We start from the raw sequence: 20,327 nt of genomic DNA on the forward strand, positions 1-20,327 counted from the left end.
AAACCTTCCTGAATGTGCCAGCAGCCTGACTCGGTCCCACCAACCCGCCAGCCTGGCCACGGCTGAGTTCCAGCGCATTCTTCACACTCAGGGTGGTTGGTCCCAGCTATCAGACCAAAGCCCCGCCTCCAAGTGCAGCAGCCGATGAGCTCACACCCGACGGGTGGTGCTCTCGGCTGAGGCGGACCAGTGTGGAGGAGCTGCAGGTGTGTCAGACTCAGTCCCGCCAGCGGACAATGAAGACACGCCTCCCAACACAATGCCAAGGTTGCTCAATAATTTATTCATTCTTCAACACTTTACAAAACAATATTTACATGAGGCTCCCAGCCCAGCAGCATTCACTCAACTGGACACACGTCTGTGAGAACTTTGGTGAAGAGTAACGAACTCTACATCTAGGGTGACAGGGGTGAGCGAGTCAGTGAGTGAGCGAGTCAGTGAGTCGCTGGTCCCAGAGGTCCCAGAGGTCCCAGAGGTCTAACAACTTCTACAAAAGTATTAACAGGAGCCACACTGGCCTTCTTTTGGTCCACAAAAGGTTGTCTTAATAGTCCCAAGCAGGGATTTGGGAGAACATCATGCAATGTAAATATTCATGGGAAAGAGGAGGAAGAGGAGGAACTGGTCTCTGACCCTGCAGGTCTCTGACCCTGCAGGTCCGGTGCTAGGTGGAGGAGTGAGGATCCTTCTACGCTGGAGCAAGTGCATCAGTGAGTGTCCATCATCAGTTGCACAGGTGCTTGTCCTCACTGCCCCCAGGAGCTGTGTGTCCATGCTGGGGAGGACGCGGAGGAGTGCTCAAGAGCCAAACAATCCCAGAGGAAGCACATCTGTCCAGATGTCTGGAGCGGGCTGCAACAGGGGGACAGTATCTAGAGCCAGAGTTCAGACCGACTCGCTTGACCAGTCCAGGTTCAAAGACAAGTAGTGGCTGAGCAGGACCAGGAGTGGCCCTCATCTCTTCTTCTTGCTGTGCCGCAGCAGCTTCTTCCTCTTCAGGATCATCTCGTAAAGTTTCTCCAGGCCCGCCTGCAGACCCTGGCCGTCCAGCGCCGAGCAGCCCTGAGTGTGGTGCAGCGTGGACGAGCTCAGCTCATGAAGCGCCAGCAACTTCTCCACCTGGAACACACCAGCAGCACCAGCAGGTTAGTCCAGAGGACACACACACACACACACACACACACACACACACACACACACACACACACACGCTTGAATCATCTCATCTCCTGCTTTGCACGCGTGTTCACACTCGTCCGGATCATCATGCTTGGATCTAGAAGGTGTTCTCCTCCCAGCAGTGACACGTGGCCGGGAACCTCCACCTGCCTGAGTCAACAACAGCTGAGTTCATCTCCCAACACCTGTGCAACGAGCCCAGACGTGGGCTGGCACCACCTGACCAGACGCACCACACGAGGTGGGGCTTGGGTTCTTGGGAGAGATGAAAATGTGGCGTGTGAAGGAGAGTTTCACAAGTGGGACCAAAGTGGCTCAAACCCAGCAATGTCCTGGGTTTGTGTGTGAAAGCAGCGAGAGGTTTCACGTCAGCAGGAGTCAGGAGGAAGTGATCAGGCTCACCGCAGCAGCTGGGTGGAGTCTCCATGGCAACTGCCACCAGCTGACATGGGAACAACTTCTGCCCCTAACACCAGGACCTGGCCCCACTGACACCAGGACCTGGCCCCACTGACACCAGGACCTGGCCTCACTCAGCATTACATGCTTTTGACACACAATTTTCAAGCATCAAGAGCGTCACAGCAGATTCTGCTTGTTATATGTCTGCAGTAACCATGGCAACCACTTCGTGAAAACACACTAAAAAGAGCTTAACTTCAAACAAGCATCTTAATACAAGCCGCTAGCCTGTGGCTTGTAGAGACAGCCATAGCTGAGTGGCACACTGGGGACTAGTCCACCACACCAGGGACTAACACAGTACACAAGGGACTCGTGTGGAGCACCGGAGACTAGTGCAGAACACCGGAGGCTAGCGCGGAACACTAGCATGGAACACTTGGGACTAGCATGGAACACTAGCATGGAACACTGTGGACGAGCGTGGAACACTAGCATGGAACACTGTGGACGAGCGTGGAACACTAGCATGGAACACTTGGGACTAGCATGGAACACTAGCATGGAACACTGTGGACGAGCGCGGAACACTGGCATGGAACACTGTGGACTAGCGCAGAACACTAGCATGGAACACTGGGGACTAGCGCAGAACACTAGCATGGAACACTGGATGAGCGCGGAACACTTGCATGGAACACTGGGGACTAGCGCAGAACACTTGCATGGAACAACGGGGACGAGCACGGAACACTTGCATGGTACACTTGCATGGAACACTGGGGACTAGCGCAGAACACTAGCATCGAACACTGGACGAGTGCGGAACACTAGCATGGAACACTGTGGACGAGCGCGGAACACTAGCATGGAACACTGTGGACGAGTGGGGAACACTAACATGGAACACTGCGGACTAGCACAGAACACTAGCATGGAACACTGGGGACTAGCGCAGAACACTTGCATGGAACACTGGGGACTAGCGCAGAACACTAGCATGGAACACTGCGGACTAGCGCAGAACACTAGCATGGAACACTGCGGACTAGCACAGAACACTAGCATGGAACACTGGGGACTAGCGCAGAACACCGTGACCCTTGGGGGGGTTCAACTCTCCTGTGTCCCGTAAAGTACCAGCACAGTCATTTCAGGCTGCTGGGGCTCGACTGTGTATCGCCATCACGAATGGATGGAAGTGCAGGTGTCCTGCTCTCAACATGACTTCTCCCTTTGTAGAACTCATTACCTCCGACGCTGACATGGCACCATCCAAGTCCTGCTTGTTGGCCAGAACCAGCACAGGAACCCCCTGGTTCTCTGCTGAGCGGGTGATCCGGTTCAGCTCCACCTTGGCCTCCTCCATGCGCTCTGTCTCAGCTGCGTCCACCACGAACACCAGTCCGTCCGTCCTTCTGGTGTAGGACTTCCAGAGGGGCCTCAGTTTCTCCTGCCCCCCAACGTCCCACACCTGGAAGGTGGTGGAGTGTGTTTTGGAGTTGCCCATAGGAACTTTGATCCGCTCCATGTTGAAACCTTTCGTTGGGATCGTCTCGACAAACTCCCGTAGCTTGAGCCTGTAGAGGAGGGAGGTCTTCCCGGCGGAGTCCAGCCCAATCACCACCACATGCAGGGCCTGGAAGTTGGGCAGGAACGGGGGGTTGGGGGCGATCTCGGTCAACTGGTTCCCCATGTTTTGTAAAGTCAAGGTTTACAAGGCTGAAGTATTTCCTTTACAGACCCAGGACCTCGCAGGCAGAAGTGTGACAGTCAGTGAGAGAGAGTGTGTGTGTGTGTGTGTCTTGGGGGAGGGGGGGGTGTTTGGCTAGAGGGCCGCTCACACTCTGGTCCTCACTTCAAAGACCAGCGCAGGAGACCAGACGTCCAGCTGCAGTCACTGAGGCCCTGCAGACAGAAGGAGACACAGTCAGGAATCTCTCTCTCTCTCTCTCTCACACACACACACACACACACCAGAACACTACACTGGTGACTAACCTTCAGTAGTTTCTGTCTTCAATACAAATACAGAGGAATTAATCGACTCATCTGTTGGTATCAGCAGTGATTAACCCTTCACCCCCCAGTACCTCTCACTGTAAACACGCCGATCCTGCCTCACTTGTTTTACTGCAGTTACTGTCCCCTACCAAGTACAAGTACACAGTTCTTTCACTTGAAAATAAAGTAGTGTAAAAGTCTCCCTTCACCACTCTACTCAAGTACAGGCATCAGTACTCCGTTACTCCGTATTGAGCTTACTGAAGTGTCCGAGTACACGACTTTAGCCAGGTTTTTCTCTCAAGAACGTCTCCGACCGTGATGAACGGACGCGTCACCATCGATGACGTGGAGTACAACACATTCATACCACAACTATAAAAACAGAAGTAGAAGTACACAGTCCCCCACAACACGAATACTTGAGTACAGTGGTTGAGTAGAAGTACTCAGTGGCTCGGCGGCGTTCCGGTGAAGCCGCGACAACAACAACGTCACCGAGGGAGCCTCGCGCTCCTCCCCGGCCCGAGGAACGCGGCTGCCGGCGGCGGACCGAGTAACAGGCCGACGCGAGGCGGCCAAGCCAACGGCGGGTCGAGAACCATCCAAGCAGAAGAGGGACACTAAGTCCCTGAGAGTGTGTGTGTGTGTGTGTGTGTGTGTGTGTGTGTGTGTGTGTGGGAGGGGGGGGGGGGGTCCGGTCCCGGTCCACGTCTCTCACCTGTCGGACCCTCTGCGCTCCTCCAGCTCAACATGGCGGCGGTCGAACCGCTAAACTGAACTCACTGCACGTTGGACTCGTGCTTTCCAGGGAGGACCCGCCGCTGCTCTCTCGTCGTCCGGTAGGATCCAGTCGAGTGAGAGAGGAAAGGCGGAGGGGAGCTTCAACGCCAACCCCCCGCTGCTGACGTCACACTGGTGGGGAGGGGCGAGAGAGAGAAACAATACCCGGAAGCAGAATGTTGGACAAACACCCCCCCCCCCCCCCCAGCAAGAATCCGAAGAAAATACCTCGAATTACTGCGTTTACAGATGAAAAGCTACTTACAGACACGAGCTGCATTTGAAGAGAACCAAAATGGCGGCAGGTCAAGTTGGTACAGCTGCTAAATTGCCCTCGGAATACACTAGTACGTAGTAACTTTAACTCCCTGGTAGTTCTTTGTGGAGGTGCCAGTATTATGGTACTTTTACTCCACTACATGGATCTGAACCAATCAGTTACTGTATCTGTAAAAATATTTGAGAAAATACACACCACTGTAACTCTGTTACCTTTAGAGGTCAGCGGAGCACACACACACATGCTCATTCACACACACATTCATACGCGCACACACACACACACACACACACACACACACACACACACACACACACACACTCATTCACACACACTCATTCATACACACACACACACTCTCACAAACACACACACACAGCATGTACAATGCATACATCGACCTTTGATACTAAGGTAAACTATCAAATACTTCTGTACTTTCTGTAGATGTTTGACTGTCCATTTTACCAGGGTACTACTCTATCAGGGTATTTCTACTGTCACAGTAAAGAGCAACAAGAGCAAAATACATCTTCCATTCCTGCCCATAGTGAAGTACAAATACAAATTGTATTTTTGAAATATAGTATAGTGGAGTAGAGGTACTGATGTAGTGTAGTGGAGTAGAGGTACTGATGTAGTATAGTGGAGTAGAGGTCCTGATGTAGTATAGTGGAGTAGAGGTACGAATGAAGAAGAAGTCCTGATGTAGTATAGTAGAGGCGTGGCCTCACAGCAAGAAGGTTCTGGGTTCGAGGTACTGATGCAGTATAGTGGAGGTACCGATGCAGTTTGGTGGAGGTACTGATGCAGTATAGTGGAGGTACCGATGTAGTATAGTGGAGGTACCGATGTAGTATAGTGGAGGTACCGATGCAGTATAGTGGAGGTACCGATGCAGTATAGTGGAGGTACCGATGTAGTAAAGTGGAGGTACTGATGCAGTATAGTGGAGGTACCTATGCAGTATAGTGGAGCTACCTATGCAGTATAGTGGAGGTTCTGATGCAGTATAGTGGAGGTACTGATGCAGTATAGTGGAGGTACCTATGCAGTATAGTGGAGGTTCTGATGCAGTATAGTGGAGGTACCTATGCAGTATAGTGGAGGTTCTGATGCAGTATAGTGGAGGTACTGATGCAGTATAGTGGAGGTACCTATGCAGTATAGTGGAGGTTCTGATGCAGTATAGTGGAGGTACCTATGCAGTATAGTGGAGGTACCTATGCAGTATAGTGGAGGTACTGATGCAGTATAGTGGAGGTACTGATGCAGTATAGTGGAGGTACTGATGCAGTATAGTGGAGGTACCTATGCAGTATAGTGGAGGTTCTGATGCAGTATAGTGGAGGTTCTGATGCAGTATAGTGGAGGTACTGATGCAGTATAGTGGAGGTACTGTGGTTTGTGTATTCAACCTGAGAACCTTCAAGTCTGATGTGAGAAAATCAAACAGTTTAAAAATGGCAAAACTGCAGCAGTTGCACCGGCCCCCTGAGAGAGTGAGAGTGTGTGTATGAGAGTGAGGGTGTGTGTGTGTATGAGAGTGAGTGTGTGTGTGTATGAGAGTGAGTGTGTGTGTGTATGTATGTATGAGAGTGAGTGTGTGTGTATGAGAGTGAGTGTGTGTGTATGAGAGTGAGCGTGTGTGTATGAGGGAGTGAGTGTGTGTATGAGAGTGAGTGTGTGTATGAGTGTGAGTGTGTGTGTGTGTATGAGAGAGTGAGTGTGTGTATGAGTGTGTGTATGAGCGTGTGTGTTTATGAGAGAGTGTGTGTGTGTGTGTGTATGAGCAGTCTATAGCTCAGCTGTATTGATTGCATTGTAATGGCTCATGTTCTCTCCCTGATACCCAGCACTCATAATGTTAATGATGTGTGTGTGTATGTGTGTGTGTGTGTGTGTTTGGGGGGGGGGGGGGTGAAAGTATGTGTTGGGGGGGGGTGAATGTGTGTGTGTGTGTGTGTGTGTGTGTGTGTGTAATGGGGCCCCCCTGACTGACCTCTCTGGCTATGTAGAAACATTTGACATCAACAGACTATTCTGAGATTCACCACCACGAACATCCGTGTGATAGACAACCCCCCCCCCCCCCCCCCACACACACACACACACTCCTCCTGGCTTGATCATGTGACAGCCACCTCTGGAGGTCCCCAGGCTCCTGCAGTGGGGGTCCATCCCGGGAACAGGACTCTTTCCTGTATACCAGAGGCGCCTTCGTGGTTGCGTGTGGGAGGGGCGCCCTCTGGTGTCCGCGGGGGGAATGATAGGCCAGCTGATCACACACACGACCAGATCTCATGAGTGACTCCACTGATGAGTGTCGCCTCGGCTCAGTGCAGGGTTTCCCGGTTTGGTCGTCTGCTGTTGCTCATGGAATGTTTGAGTGATCCCTCTCCTCAGTGGCCGCGTCGCCAGGTGATGAGTGGGGGAACTCAGGTGTGGCGCAGCAGACCGATGAGGGTTCTGTTCCGGCTGGCTAACGTGACAGCAGGTCCCGGCACAGCTGAATGGAATGGGGCCAGAGGGAAGGTTATTGATGGCACCTGTTTGCCCTGCAGTAACCTGTCAACATGGCTGCTGGCCAGTCAGCTCACCTGTGCACCTGCGGAGGAAACTCAGAATCCGGTGAACACCAGAGTACCGTAACATGAGAGATGCGTGCTTCACTAGACGAAGGTCCGGTGGAACCGGTTCCGCCTGGTCAGAGTAAAGAAAACACCTGCGGTGTAGGAACATGATGATCTTCCATTCTACCAGGTTACTGTACACCTGCAGATCACCTGGTATCTCTTAGTTGCTCAGGTTTAAACACACACACACACACACACACACACACACACACACACACACCGAGAGCATTGTGTTGCCTGGAAACTCCTCTGAAGCAGGTCAGTAACAGGAGAGAGAGAGAGAGAGAGACACCTTCATCAACCCCAGAAATCAAGTGAGTGAACTTATGAGTTCCTGTCTATCTATCATCTATCTATCTATCATCTATCTATCTATCTATCTATCATCTATCTATCTATCTATCATCTATCTATCTATCTATCTATCTATCTATCTATCATCTATCTATCTATCTATCTATCATCTATCTATCTATCTATCATCTATCTATCTATCATCTATCTATCTATCTATCTATCTATCATCTATCAATCTATCATCTATCTATCTATCTATCTATCATCTATCTATCTATCTATCTATCTATCTATCATCTATCTATCTATCTATCTATCTATCATCTATCTATCTATCATCTATCTATCTATCTATCTATCTATCATCTATCTATCTATCTATCTATCATCTATCTATCTATCATCTATCTATCTATCTATCTATCATCTATCTATCTATCTATCTATCATCTATCTATCTATCATCTATCTATCTATCATCTATCTATCTATCATCTATCTATCTATCTATCATCTATCTATCTATCTATCTATCATCTATCTATCTATCATCTATCTATCTATCTATCAATCTATCTATCATCCATCTATCTATCTATCTATCATCTATCTATCTATCCATCTATCTATCATCTATCTATCATCTATCTATCTATCTATCATCTATCTATCATCTATCTATCTATCATCTATCTATCTATCTATCTATCTATCTATCTATCATCTATCTATCTATCTATCTATCATCTATCTATCTATCTATCTATCTATCATCTATCTATCATCTATCTATCTATCCATCTATCTATCATCTATCTATCATCTATCTATCATCTATCTATCATCTATCTATCTATCTATCATCCATCTATCATCTATCTATCTATCTATCTATCATCTATCTATCTATCTATCTATCATCCATCTATCATCTATCTATCTATCATCTATCTATCTATCTATCTATCATCCATCTATCATCTATCTATCTATCATCTATCTATCTATCTATCATCTATCTATCTATCTATCATCTATCTATCTATCTATCTATCTATCATCCATCTATCATCTATCTATCTATCTATCATCTATCTATCTATCTATCTATCTATCTATCTATCTATCTATCATCCATCTATCATCTATCTATCTATCTATCATCTATCTATCTATCTATCTATCTATCATCCATCTATCATCTATCTATCTATCTATCTATCATCTATCTATCTATCTATCATCTATCTATCTATCTATCTATCATCTATCTATCTATCTATCTATCTATCTATCATCTATCTATCTATCTATCATCTATCTATCCATCTATCATCCATCTATCATCCATCTATCTATCTATCATCTATCTATCTATCTATCATCTATCTATCTATCTATCATCCATCTATCTATCTATCTATCTATCTATCTATCATCTATCTATCTATCTATCTATCTATCTATCTATCATCTATCATCTATCTATCTATCATCTATCTATCTATCTATCTATCTATCCATCCATCATCTATCTATCTATCATCTATCATCTATCTATCTATCATCTATCTATCCATCTATCATCTATCTATCTATCTATCATCTATCTATCATCTATCTATCTATCTATCTATCATCTATCTATCTATCTATCTATCATCTATCATCCATCTATCATCTATCTATCTATCTATCTATCATCTATCATCTATCATCTATCTATCATCTATCTATCTATCTATCATCTATCTATCATCTATCTATCTATCCATCTATCATCCATCTATCTATCTATCATCTATCTATCTATCTATCTATCATCTATCTATCTATCTATCATCTATCATCTATCTATCTATCATCTATCTATCTATCTATCTATCTATCCATCCATCATCTATCTATCTATCATCTATCATCTATCTATCTATCATCTATCTATCATCTATCTATCTATCTATCATCTATCTATCTATCTATCTATCTATCATCTATCTATCTATCTATCTATCATCTATCATCCATCTATCTATCTATCTATCTATCTATCTATCTATCATCTATCTATCTATCTATCATCTATCCATCTATCATCTATCTATCTATCTATCCATCTATCCATCTATCTATCATCTATCTATCTATCTATCTATCATCTATCTATCTATCTATCATCTATCTATCATCTATCTATCTATCCATCTATCATCTATCTATCTATCTATCATCTATCTATCATCTATCTATCTATCATCTATCTATCTATCTATCTATCTATCCATCCATCATCTATCTATCTATCTATCTATCTATCCATCATCTATCTATCTATCTATCTATCATCTATCTATCTATCATCTATCTATCTATCTATCTATCTATCCATCCATCATCTATCTATCTATCATCTATCATCTATCTATCATCTATCTATCTATCATCTATCTATCTATCTATCTATCCATCCATCATCTATCTATCTATCATCTATCTATCTATCTATCTATCAATCTATCTATATATCTATCCATCCATCCATCATCTATCTATCTATCTATCAATCTATCATCTATCCATCCATCCATCATCTATCTATTTATCTATCAATCTATCATCTATCCATCCATCCATCATCTATCTATTTATCTATCTATCTATCCATCCATTCATCCATCTATCTATCTATCTATCTATCTATCCATCCATCTATCTATCCTGCATCCATCTATGCATGATGCTAACAGTCATGCTAAGGCCAGTCCCCCTCTATCCCTGTTATCAGAGCCTAGCCTTAGACTGTCTTGTACTGCAGAACTTGGTCCTTCAGTCCTGGTCTTCTCCTCTCAGAGGACAGAACTCAGATGCAGCTGAACCTCTAGTAGAAGACTTGCTGGGACCAGTTAGAACCTGGTACTGAGGCATAAGCAAGATCTCCTGAACTTTGACTCTGTGTCACACATCAAAACACTGGATCCTTCATCTCCCACAATCCCACAGGTCAGTGTCATGAAAGTCTGTGATGACTGTGATGATTCTCTCCTGAACTCTGACCTCATCAGTTCCAGGATGTCGGCAATGCACTGGGAGGCCCGACGGCGTCAGAGAGCTCTGGAGCGCCGGACGCTCCGACTCAAAGAGCAGGTACATGCTGGTTTCTCTGCAGGAGAACACTCCACACCCAGACCCAGACTGAAGAACCCAAATGGCAGCTCGCATGAGCTTTGCCTCAAGAAACCGCCACACCTCACACATCTCTGCTGTAACACCCACATGCAGTTCCTCAAGCGGCCACCCGGGGGCAGCAGGGTAGGCCCCATAGAGCTCCATGTGCAGTTCCAGCAAAATTACATGGGTTTGGGAGGAGTTCCTCCTGTGATGACACCTGGAGGAGGGCCCATCATAACCTGGCTAGCCTCAGGGCCGCTGAAGTGGCAGGAAGCTGCCGTCAGGTGTGTGACCCCCGGGGGAGGGGGGTCAGGCAGATTGTCCCTTACATCATCAGAAAGTGATGTCATCACACTGGTGCTCATAGAGTCTACGGTCCGAACGCCACCAATCAGAAGTCAATAATTCTGACTTGGCATTGCTGATCAACACCTGTCAGCCCTGCAAATCAAAGCCACCTGATGTTTATCAGGTTTTGTGGCCTGAGAAGAAGAGACAGGAGACAGGGGAGGAGTCAGGAAAGAGGAGAGGAGAAGGGAGGAATCAGAACAGAGGAGAGGAGAAGGGAGGAGTCAGGACAGAGGAGAGGAGAGGAGTCAGGACAGAGGAGAGGAGAAGGGAGGAATCAGAACAGAGGAGAGGAGAAGGGAGGAGTCAGGACAGAGGAGAGGAGAGGAGTCAGGACAGAGGAGAGGAGAAGGGAGGAGTCAGGACAGAGGAGAGGAGAGGAGAGGAGTCAGGACAGAGGAGAGGAGAAGGGAGGAGTCAGGACAGAGGAGAGGAGAAGGGAGGAGTCAGGACAGAGGAGCGGAGTCAGGAGGTGAACAACATCAGCTCACGCTCAAAGACCTGTCAATCAGTTGAAGGAAACATCAATGGCAACAGCAAGGCTGGAATCCTCCGCCTCTGCTCCACTCGGCCCCAGCCGGCTGCTTCATTATTGAACAGCAGTGGAGCAGAGCGGGACATGTGACCCCGCTGGCTTCCTGCGTGTGTCTCAGGTTGTTGTATGCTGTTGCAACAACAAACACAAAGTAGCAGGACTGACGGCTGCTGTTCTGTTGGAGAACTGATCTCTCTCTCTTCCTTCAGCTGCTGCAGAACTGTTCTGAGAGCAGCTGCAATGCATCTGAACCAAAGACGTCGCAGGAGCAAGCAGGTAGGACCTACCGCCATCACGTGGACTAGAACAGTGCTTCTCACTGGGTGGTCCTACCAGTGGTACGCCATGAAAATGTTTGCTCACAAAAGTGGTTTTATCCTTTATTAAATAAACGATGTCATATTTCTAGAGATGGGGGCGGCTCCTTCAGATGCCGTCTCTCCTGATCAGACCAGGTGTCTTCGCACGTGTGCACACCGACTCCACATTAATTTTGGTGACCTCTGACTGGCGTAGTCGCAATGGATAACTTTACTGAATCGACGCCCATCCTTAGCTTTACATTTGACTCAGCGTCCCTGGCTCTGGCCCCAGGCATCGCTAGCGTCACGTCTATCGCTGTATCTCAGCGGGTGAGTCGCTGAGTAGGAAACTTATTGGAAACCTGAGGTGGTTGGAGGTTAACCGTTGGTTTCTGCTTGGGGCTACGCTTCATTCACCCAGTCGCCCATGGTTTCCCGGCTGCTACCGGGGGATTAGCAGCTATGCTAGCCCTGTTCGTGTGTCGGTTTGCACCGGCTACAGGGTCCTGGCTGATCGCCATCAGTGTTCCACAGCCCTGCCAGCTGCATTCCTACTTTCATTCACACGCCGATTCCACCAGTGGTCCTGCCCGACGTGGACGGCGAGCTCCACAGTGCTGCTAGAACCTTCTATGTTAAGAAGCCCAGCCGTGCAACTTGTAATGTGTGATGCGAGTTTATGAAATGTAAGTTTGCCGTCTGGGCAGTGGTTCCGGGGCTGAACCATGTTCTGTGTTCTGCTGCTTCAAAACTCTCCAGAGACCGTATGACTGAACCACTACAGAACACAAGAACAGGGAACATCCAGGAACACACGCTATGACACGCCTACACACTCATCAGTGCCAGTGCCACACCAGATCTGAGGGTCACTGGTTCTTCCTCTGAAACCTTGACAGCACATTTGTGAAGTGTAGCTGCACCTGTCAGTCAGGGTTCTCTCTAAGGAACATTCTTGAGAACATCCAGGTTCACTGAGAACAACGCTTCAGGGAGCCTGTTACATTTTTCAGTGTAATTCATCTATGGCTTTCTGGGCATGTGAAGCTAACTGGACCTGAGGACTGAGGGCTAAAACACGGTCCTGGTTCCTGTTCAGATCAGAAGTACCGACCTCCATGCAGGAGCTAAAAGGTTCCTCTCAATGTAGTTGCTACAGGGAAGAGTCCAGAGAGGCTCACAACACACCACAATGATGTTAATGTCAAATGAGGAAATCATGCTAACAACACGCAACGCCGCTGTGGGTGATCTGGCACCAACTATGTGGCTCAGCAGTTTCACGGCTCAAACCCTAACGATAATTCTGATTCATCGCTTTATTTTTGTTAAAAATCACAAACGTGGTGATGATCTAACGTTCCACTCTGGTGGGAATCGCGTTATCCGTGTGGGTGAACATGGGTTCCATGTTTGTCTCGAGTGTTTCTGTCCAGGTGATGTTTGATTTGACCTCAGGGGACAATGAGGTGTGAGGGCAGGAGGGCGACCGCCGGCGTGTTAAGAGGGTTGAAGGTCGTCTCACACATCGCAGATGATGGTGTTTTCATGTTACTTCCAGCAGGAGACCAGTGTTCCCAGCAGAAGACACCAGTCCACCACAGCGCCAAGATCCCCAACAGATACTCGGTAGGTAAGGAAGGGGGGCCTGGAGGCTCCCGTCTTCTCTGACGGACTCCTCTCTCTCTCTCAGTCCCTGCAGTACGCCCAGCAGTGGTGAGGAAGAGGAGGGGCAGCAGCCTCCCTGGGTGATCACAACTTGTGTGTGTGTGTTGTGATGGCAACAGTGATGGTGTGTGTTCCTCATGTCAGGTGAAGAATGCTGTAATAAAGCTGCTCAAATCTCTTCTTCTCACTTCACTGTGACAGTGATCCTCAGACCCACCTGACGGGTCTGAGCGGCGCAGACACAATGATGACATGAGCGAACACTCCTCTCACATGGAAACCGTCTCAGGTCGCACAGGTATAAACACCCCAAACTACCACAGCTGACAGCAAAATGACTGGACACTGACCTTTAAAGCTGGGCAGCCGCGCTGCGGCCCGGCCCCACGATCGCGTGTGGGATGTCGCACCCTCACATGCCGCGACAGTCTGACACAGACGCTTGCCACCATTTCTAAACCTGCGGAGCCCCTAAAGACCAGCGTTTCTGGCTCTCAAGGAAACCAACAAAGAACCCAATCCCCTCCGTGCTGCTGCACCTGCAGGAGTTCAGGCGGCGCCGGCGACTGAGGTGACCCAGGGCTTAACGTGACGGCCATGTTGACCAAATGGCAGGTGACATCATCATGTAGGAACCTTCCCTGGGGTCACAGACCTGAGCTGCCGAGCGTCTCCTCACTTGCTGGTCCCGGCTTCTCTACAGGGCGGACCCAGCTGGCGCTGGTGGGTTCCGCCATGACGAGTGGCCTGCGGGGTCCTTAGGCATTACACAGTCAGGATTGAGAGTTTTTATTGAAGTATCTGAACACGTCCACTTTCACGTACATGTTTTCCACAGATATACGCTGATTTATGTTACAACACAGACATGTGACTCATAGCGCCATTGTGGGCGGAAGCATGGCGCTCAGACCGGAGCGGGGGGGGGGGGGGGGGTGTGTCCCTCTCCTACACTGAAGTTGCTGCTGGAGGACGTGGAGGCGAGTCCTGCAGCGTCTTTACGTGAACATGACGGTGCAGTATTTGTATTACAACATGAATACTGCTGCAGTATTTTTGTGTAGAAGCTGCTGGAGTAGGAGTTGAATGAGATGCACATTCATCCCAGAAACCTGCTCACCATATTTAATATCATAAAATCATAGTTAGAATCCCCGCGTCAGGACGTCGTTACACTGACTGGCTGATTATGGCGCCGAGCTGCAGGAACCTCGAAGGCGTGCGTTGAAGGGGATTTTGGTCCTGAGTGGTGGGGGTCTTTTTTGTCTCGCGCAATGGAGGCGTCGCTCACTTGATCTCTGGCGGTTTGCTTTTACTCCATTGAAGATAAACTGTTGACTTTTTACTGAACAAGTTCCATGTCGGCTAGTTGTGACGGATGATGGCGCCGTCTCTGGGAGCTGGGAGGTCGTGGCGATGCTCTGGTCATGAACTCGCACTGACGTTTCAGGCTTTGAGAGATTTGATGTGGCGCTGAAACGATGCCAAAGAGTGAATTATAGATCAACCCTTGCCGCCGGGATTCCACTCTGTACTGCTGATGTAGTCTCTCTCACTACGGCGCTCTGTTTCTGAGTGCCTTCCTGTGTCTGTGACAGGTGTCAAGTCTAGTTACCAAAGCAACGGGGACTGCCTGCAGAGCACTGGCGGCGAGGAGGAGAACTGAGAAGATCAGCAGGGTTGAATGAACAGGAACTTTGTTTGCTTTACAAACTTGTGACCAACGCATAAACGCAGCGAGACGTCTACGTGTAGAAGAATTGCTTGAATCGTCCTGATTGAGTGACATCACCTACTCGTAATGAATACCGGTGACTCGGTACGACCTGCTGACCCGAACGCCTCCATCGGCCCAGAACCACACGAACCAAATTGTGGCCTGCTGTCACTCTCCTCCAACGCAACTTCAGTGCGCGGCAGCACAAGCTCCTACAGGGTCAGCATGTTTGACATCAGCAGCTCCTGAACGCAGTACAACCTTTCAGCAGTTCTACAGATCAAATACTACAAAGCAGAAGCAGTACAAGTGAGTAAAGCCGTCACCCACTCAGGAGCAGCACTTCCTTCTGGATTGTTCTAATTTACATTCTTTCCCCGGCTGCCTGTCGGCATATGTCGCCTACCCAGGAGGAGTGGATGGAACCCTGATGGGAATCACATGACCTTCTTATCCAACATGTTGGTGACAGTACATAGATAAAAGTCCCCTCTCATGATCCGGTTGACAGCGACCGACTGCTCCTGGCGTGCAGCTGTCAGGGGGGCGGGGGCAGCACGCTGTGTGGGATGGTGCTGTTGGCGCCACAGTCGATGTACTCGTACGTCTCCAGGGAGAGCTGCTCGTAGTGGGCCAGGTAGAACACCGTCATGGCCATCCTGGAGCCAGGGAGAGACAGACAGCTCCAACACTTCATGTACACACCAGCAGGGGGCAGCATATGGCCTGATGGTTAGCATGAGCTCCAGCCCTCACCCTCACTAACAGCTAGCAGCTAACACACCTTCTTATAACGAGGTAAAAGGTCACACCTCACTGTCGCCAGGCAACGAGCTCAGGGGGGAGGCCAGCACGTCTCTAAACTAACTCAGTCTGCTCTGTCCCAGATGTTTGTCACGGTAATCCCTGCAGAGACGGAGGAGCATCGGAGGAATGGAGCTGCTCCTCATCAGCGCCCCCTGTGTCTAAACATGAATTTGAAGCAGGCGGTGATGAGGAGCAGCTCCAGAACAGCTGATTATGAAGGAAACATGAATGAAGAACGGGTTCATTAAAATAGGAGCAGGAGGGTGTTCTGGTTCACGTAGGCGACTGGAGCGCTCGCGGTTTAACAAGCCTTGATTATGACATCAGCTTCTACTGTGTTCAGCTCAGTGTTTGTGAGTGGACCAGCTGGACCGGGCCCTCGAGCGTGGCTGTAGGAAGGACCGGGACCTCCGGTCCGTGCCACCACTAACCCTGGCCTCCCCTACTGCTGTGGGTTTGCGTCGCGTCCACCAGTCACACTGGCGTTGACCACTCCTCCTGACCACAGGGAAGCTGCAGCATTTACTACTTATTACATTATGAATCATACAAGTGTTGTCATAATCCCAGTCTGATGCTCAGTTAAGATGCGTTCTGTGAGGTTCTCTACCTAGACGTTCCCTGACACGTGCCTGACATATTAAGTAAGAGAGGAAAAGAGAACCATAGAACCTAGAAGGTACTTACTGCAGGTGCAGGTACACGATGTGGACAGGAAGGGAGCTTTTCTGACAGAACTCACTGCAGACACACAGTCAGAGAGGAATTCAGTGATAGAACAACCACAGGAAGTAGTTTCCTGAGACCCCACAACGACATGGACGAGCATAGCTACCAGGAGATTAAAACGGGACAACAATAACGCCGCCTGACATGACGGTCAACGCTCACCTCTATGGACAGAAGAACTTGAAGTTCATTTCAGAGCCAGTCTGAGGTTCACGTGCTGCGGTAGCTGATCTTTATCATACAAATTATAATGCAACCATTTCTCTGCCACTGTGGCTTTAGCTAAATTGGGCTCGGCGTCATCCACGGCTGAGGTGAAGCCAACCTGTGGAAGTGCCTTCAGGAACGCCATGCTTCTCTGAACTAAGACAGAAAACCTATTTACCCTCTCATCTTTTCTAAATTACCTCATCAGAGAGAGAACATAAAGCAGCAGAGCTCGTTAATAACAACGAAGACGTACGGACGCAGGATTAGCTGTAATCTCACTAATCCTGCAGGTACGCAGCAGGTGATCGTCTACACACCACTGACAGAGGGAAGCTGATGGTAGGAGGGGGAGGAAGGGGAGGAGGAGGAGGGGAGGAGGGGGAGGGGAGGAAGGGGGGAGGAGGGGAGGAAGGGGAGGTGTGCAGCTCACCTCAGCTCAGGGTCAGTCAGCTTGACGGGGATCACGAAGGAGAACTGAGAGGAGACAGAGGAGCAGAGGGGTCATGTGATGAGCCAGGAGTTCACTCAGGGGCTGCTGGCTCTTAAAGGAACGCGCAGACTTTTGGGACATCTTCTTCTTGTTTGTCCTTCTCAGTTCCACACATGCGGATTAACCCCTCTCACGGTTCTCCAGGCCTCCACCAGACAGCTAACGGCTAGTTAGCTCAGCAGCAAGGAACGCTAGTGAGGTCAAGAGTCAACCCACTTTCCTCCTAAACAGTCTCTGCCTGCATTCATCTAAGGAGGGTGGTGTGTGACGTTGGTGAGGAAGAACACGCTGCAGTGGTAGAATCAGACATGTCGCCGGAACTACTTTCCTGACTGGGCACAGGGATTTGACGCAGTGCTTGAGCAGGATTACTGAGCAGACACAGAGGAGGAGCTGCAGGCTGTGGATGCTGGGAGAGGGAGAAAGGAGGCTGAGGCGGTCCTCCTGCTAGCATTCACTATGCTAGGCTAACTAGCAGCCATCAGTCTGGGGTCTGGAGCTGGAGAGCGCCAGAGAGGAGCGGCCCGATCAGCTGGCCAGGCTCTGACGGGAGAGCCGCCATGTTCCTTTGAAAGCCGGTGAAGACTGGCTCCACTCATGGTACGCCCACCAGCCCCCGCTGGCGCCCAAATCATTCATGTTTTAATCGGGGTGTCAACACTAGAACATTCTAAAGTCTGTCATTTGCAAACGTGAATGTTTGGTCATGTGAATGCGTGTTCCAGGCTGCTGGGATGTCTCACCGTTGCGGTGGACAGTGGATTGACTGACGTGATGTTCTTGATGCTGACTGTTCCCACCACCGTGTCAAAGTTCAGTGCCTGCACGGTCAGGTTGTCTGCCTTCACCGCCACGAAGTTCTGGTTGGTGATGTTGAGGACGTTCTGCAAGGACACAGCAGTTACATGTCTATCAGACCCGCCCCTGCTCGCTAACGGTCGCTCTACGCACCGTGATGTTGATTTGGATCCCGTCTGCCATGACGTAAACATAGGAAGACTTCACAGCCACAGGAGACAGCAGGACGGCGCGTGGGAACAGGAAGAACAAGACCAAGGAGCTGACCAAGAGACACACGCTGACCGCCACCGTCACGTACAACTTCCTGTGAGAGGAGGAAACACGTCAGAGCTCAAGAACCTCGGCAGAATGTCACAGTTCCATTGCTGGCTATGCTCTCACGTGTGCTGGGGTCTCAGCCTCTGATCGGTGCAGGCGATGACGGCCACCAGCTTGCTCTCCTGACCTGGAACACACAGGGGCGGGGGGGGGGGGGGGGGGGGCATGTGCACAGTTTCCTGAGACCAGATTCATGAACGAGGCCCCTGGTCTTGAGGTGAATGCTGTGACCTCTGACCCTGTCTGTGACTTCTCGTTCTGACTTACCTCTGCGTATCCGTCCGGTCCCCTGACAGGTTGGACAGTGCACCGTCTCCCCTGAGCTGGAGCTCCGCCCCTTGGTCTCTTCCTTCTCAATGATTCTCTCCTCAACCTCTTTCTGGCCACGCCCACAGGTGCTGCCATCCCCACACCTGCTGGGAGTGGTCCCCATCCCTGCAACCACCAGAGGGGTCAACTCTGAGACACAGGCTCCTTCCACCTGGGGGGACGCCTCGTACAGGGGGGGCGGTCATGAAACGCTCTGCTGTCTTGACTGTTTTCTGTCTTGACTGTTTTCTACAACACCTTCCTTCTCAGCGTGTCTTCATTACACACACGAACCCCCCCACACACACGAACCCCCCCACACACACACACACATGGACCCCCCCCCACTACAAATACATCAGGTGTCATAGCTGAATTGACTTCAACTTCTATTGTCATGCAAATTTTCTCTTCAAGAGACAAACTGGGTGGGGGGGGGTGAGGTCCGTGTGTGTGTGGGTGGCGTCCGTGTGTGTGTGTGTGTGTGTGTGGGGGGGGGGGGGGGCGGGGGGTCCAGCTGTGGTTCCGAGCTGGAGAAGTCCGCCCCTGCTGCCCCTCCATGACGCAGTTACTGCGCACGTTTTGTTCTTTCCCGACTCGCGAACTGCGTTTCTCGAGGATGTGAAACTACAGCAGATATCAAAGCAGGAAGTGACGGTGCGTCGGTCGCTACCAGCAACTTTAAATAACCGAGAATCACGCGCCCTCCGGTCGCTCCCTCCGAACCACTGTGTGCATTTACCTGGCAGGCGAAGGTCTCCGGTTACCGACAGCGTCTTCCTCTTCCTCCCAGCGTGGACCACAAGCGGCTGACGGCCAGTGACGCAGCTCCCGCAACTTCCAGCACGGAACACAGACACGCACTTCCTGTCACATGTTTCTACATAAAGCTCTCGCGAGCAACGGTCCCAAGAAAGGCCAGGCCGGCGCGTGCAGGAGGCATTCTCACCCCACCTCACCTCTAACCCTGTGAATGAATCTGCAGCAGGACTGACCTCAGACCTGCGCCGCTCTTATTGTGAAACAGCCGTGCTTCCAGTTGTGTTCCGGTAGCACTGGAGGCTCGTCTCGCCGGTTACTCAGACCTTTTTACACCTGACTGAAGTCAGCCCGCCTCCAGCGGGGGAAGGCATCCAGGGAGCAGCACCGCGACCCGGTCGAACCCGCTCTCCCGGATCTCCTTACCTGGTCAAATGATCACGTGATCATGACTTCCTTTTTATTACATAATGACGTGTATGCTCAGTCTCATATCAATATACACGACTCATCAATCTTGACACCTGAAAGGAACTCAAACGTGGACACGCACACACACACACACACACACACACACACACA

General features: G+C 49.6%; 2 protein-coding genes and 1 long non-coding RNA gene across 3 annotated transcripts; 1 reads left to right on the forward strand and 2 right to left on the reverse strand.

Annotated features, from left to right (window-relative positions):
- Positions 1-263: 263 nt before the first annotated feature.
- On the reverse strand, positions 264-4,465 carry LOC147245611 (ADP-ribosylation factor-like protein 4D). The gene is made up of 3 exons (XM_086184584.1): positions 4,310-4,465; positions 2,837-3,492; positions 264-1,122 (listed from the first exon to the last, which is right to left on the reverse strand). The coding sequence occupies exons 2-3, from the start codon at positions 3,278-3,280 to the stop codon at positions 958-960; spliced, it is 609 nt and encodes a 202-aa protein (XP_086040710.1). The 5' UTR covers positions 3,281-3,492; positions 4,310-4,465; the 3' UTR covers positions 264-957.
- A 5,907-nt stretch (positions 4,466-10,372) lies between these two features.
- On the forward strand, positions 10,373-13,805 carry LOC147245612 (uncharacterized). Its single transcript, XR_015110074.1, has 5 exons — positions 10,373-10,584; positions 10,647-10,728; positions 11,845-11,911; positions 13,499-13,566; positions 13,631-13,805. It is a non-coding gene; the product is annotated as an uncharacterized LOC147245612 (long non-coding RNA).
- Positions 13,806-14,352: 547 nt separating this feature from the next.
- On the reverse strand, positions 14,353-20,038 carry LOC147245613 (transmembrane protein 106B-like). The gene is made up of 9 exons (XM_086185179.1): positions 19,982-20,038; positions 19,729-19,823; positions 18,945-19,112; positions 18,741-18,804; positions 18,510-18,663; positions 18,302-18,442; positions 17,499-17,542; positions 16,817-16,870; positions 14,353-15,981 (listed from the first exon to the last, which is right to left on the reverse strand). The coding sequence occupies exons 3-9, from the start codon at positions 19,108-19,110 to the stop codon at positions 15,861-15,863; spliced, it is 744 nt and encodes a 247-aa protein (XP_086041305.1). The 5' UTR covers positions 19,111-19,112; positions 19,729-19,823; positions 19,982-20,038; the 3' UTR covers positions 14,353-15,860.
- Between the last annotated feature and the right edge of the window lie 289 nt (positions 20,039-20,327).

This window comes from Aulostomus chinensis, chromosome 18 (assembly GCF_037954235.1).
Source record: "Aulostomus chinensis isolate RoL2024-O1b breed Wild chromosome 18, RoL_Achi_v1.0, whole genome shotgun sequence".
NCBI lineage: Eukaryota > Metazoa > Chordata > Actinopteri > Syngnathiformes > Aulostomidae > Aulostomus > Aulostomus chinensis.

What these genes read in the sequence shown, in the direction of transcription:
- LOC147245611 (XM_086184584.1), bottom strand. Translation starts at nt 3,280, where the DNA reads ATGGGGAACCAGTTGACCGAGATCGCCCCCAACCCCCCGTTCCTGCCC. An exon ending in GTGCCATGTCAGCGTCGGAG is followed by an intron (nt 1,123 to 2,836) that starts GTAATGAGTTCT and finishes GGTGTGTTCCAG; the next exon opens with GTGGAGAAGTTGCTGGCGCT.
- LOC147245613 (XM_086185179.1), bottom strand. Translation starts at nt 19,110, where the DNA reads ATGGGGACCACTCCCAGCAGGTGTGGGGATGGCAGCACCTGTGGGCGT. An exon ending in GACCGGACGGATACGCAGAG is followed by an intron (nt 18,805 to 18,944) that starts GTAAGTCAGAAC and finishes TGTGTGTTCCAG; the next exon opens with GTCAGGAGAGCAAGCTGGTG. An exon ending in ATCGTGTACCTGCACCTGCA is followed by an intron (nt 15,982 to 16,816) that starts GTAAGTACCTTC and finishes CCCTGGCTCCAG; the next exon opens with GATGGCCATGACGGTGTTCT.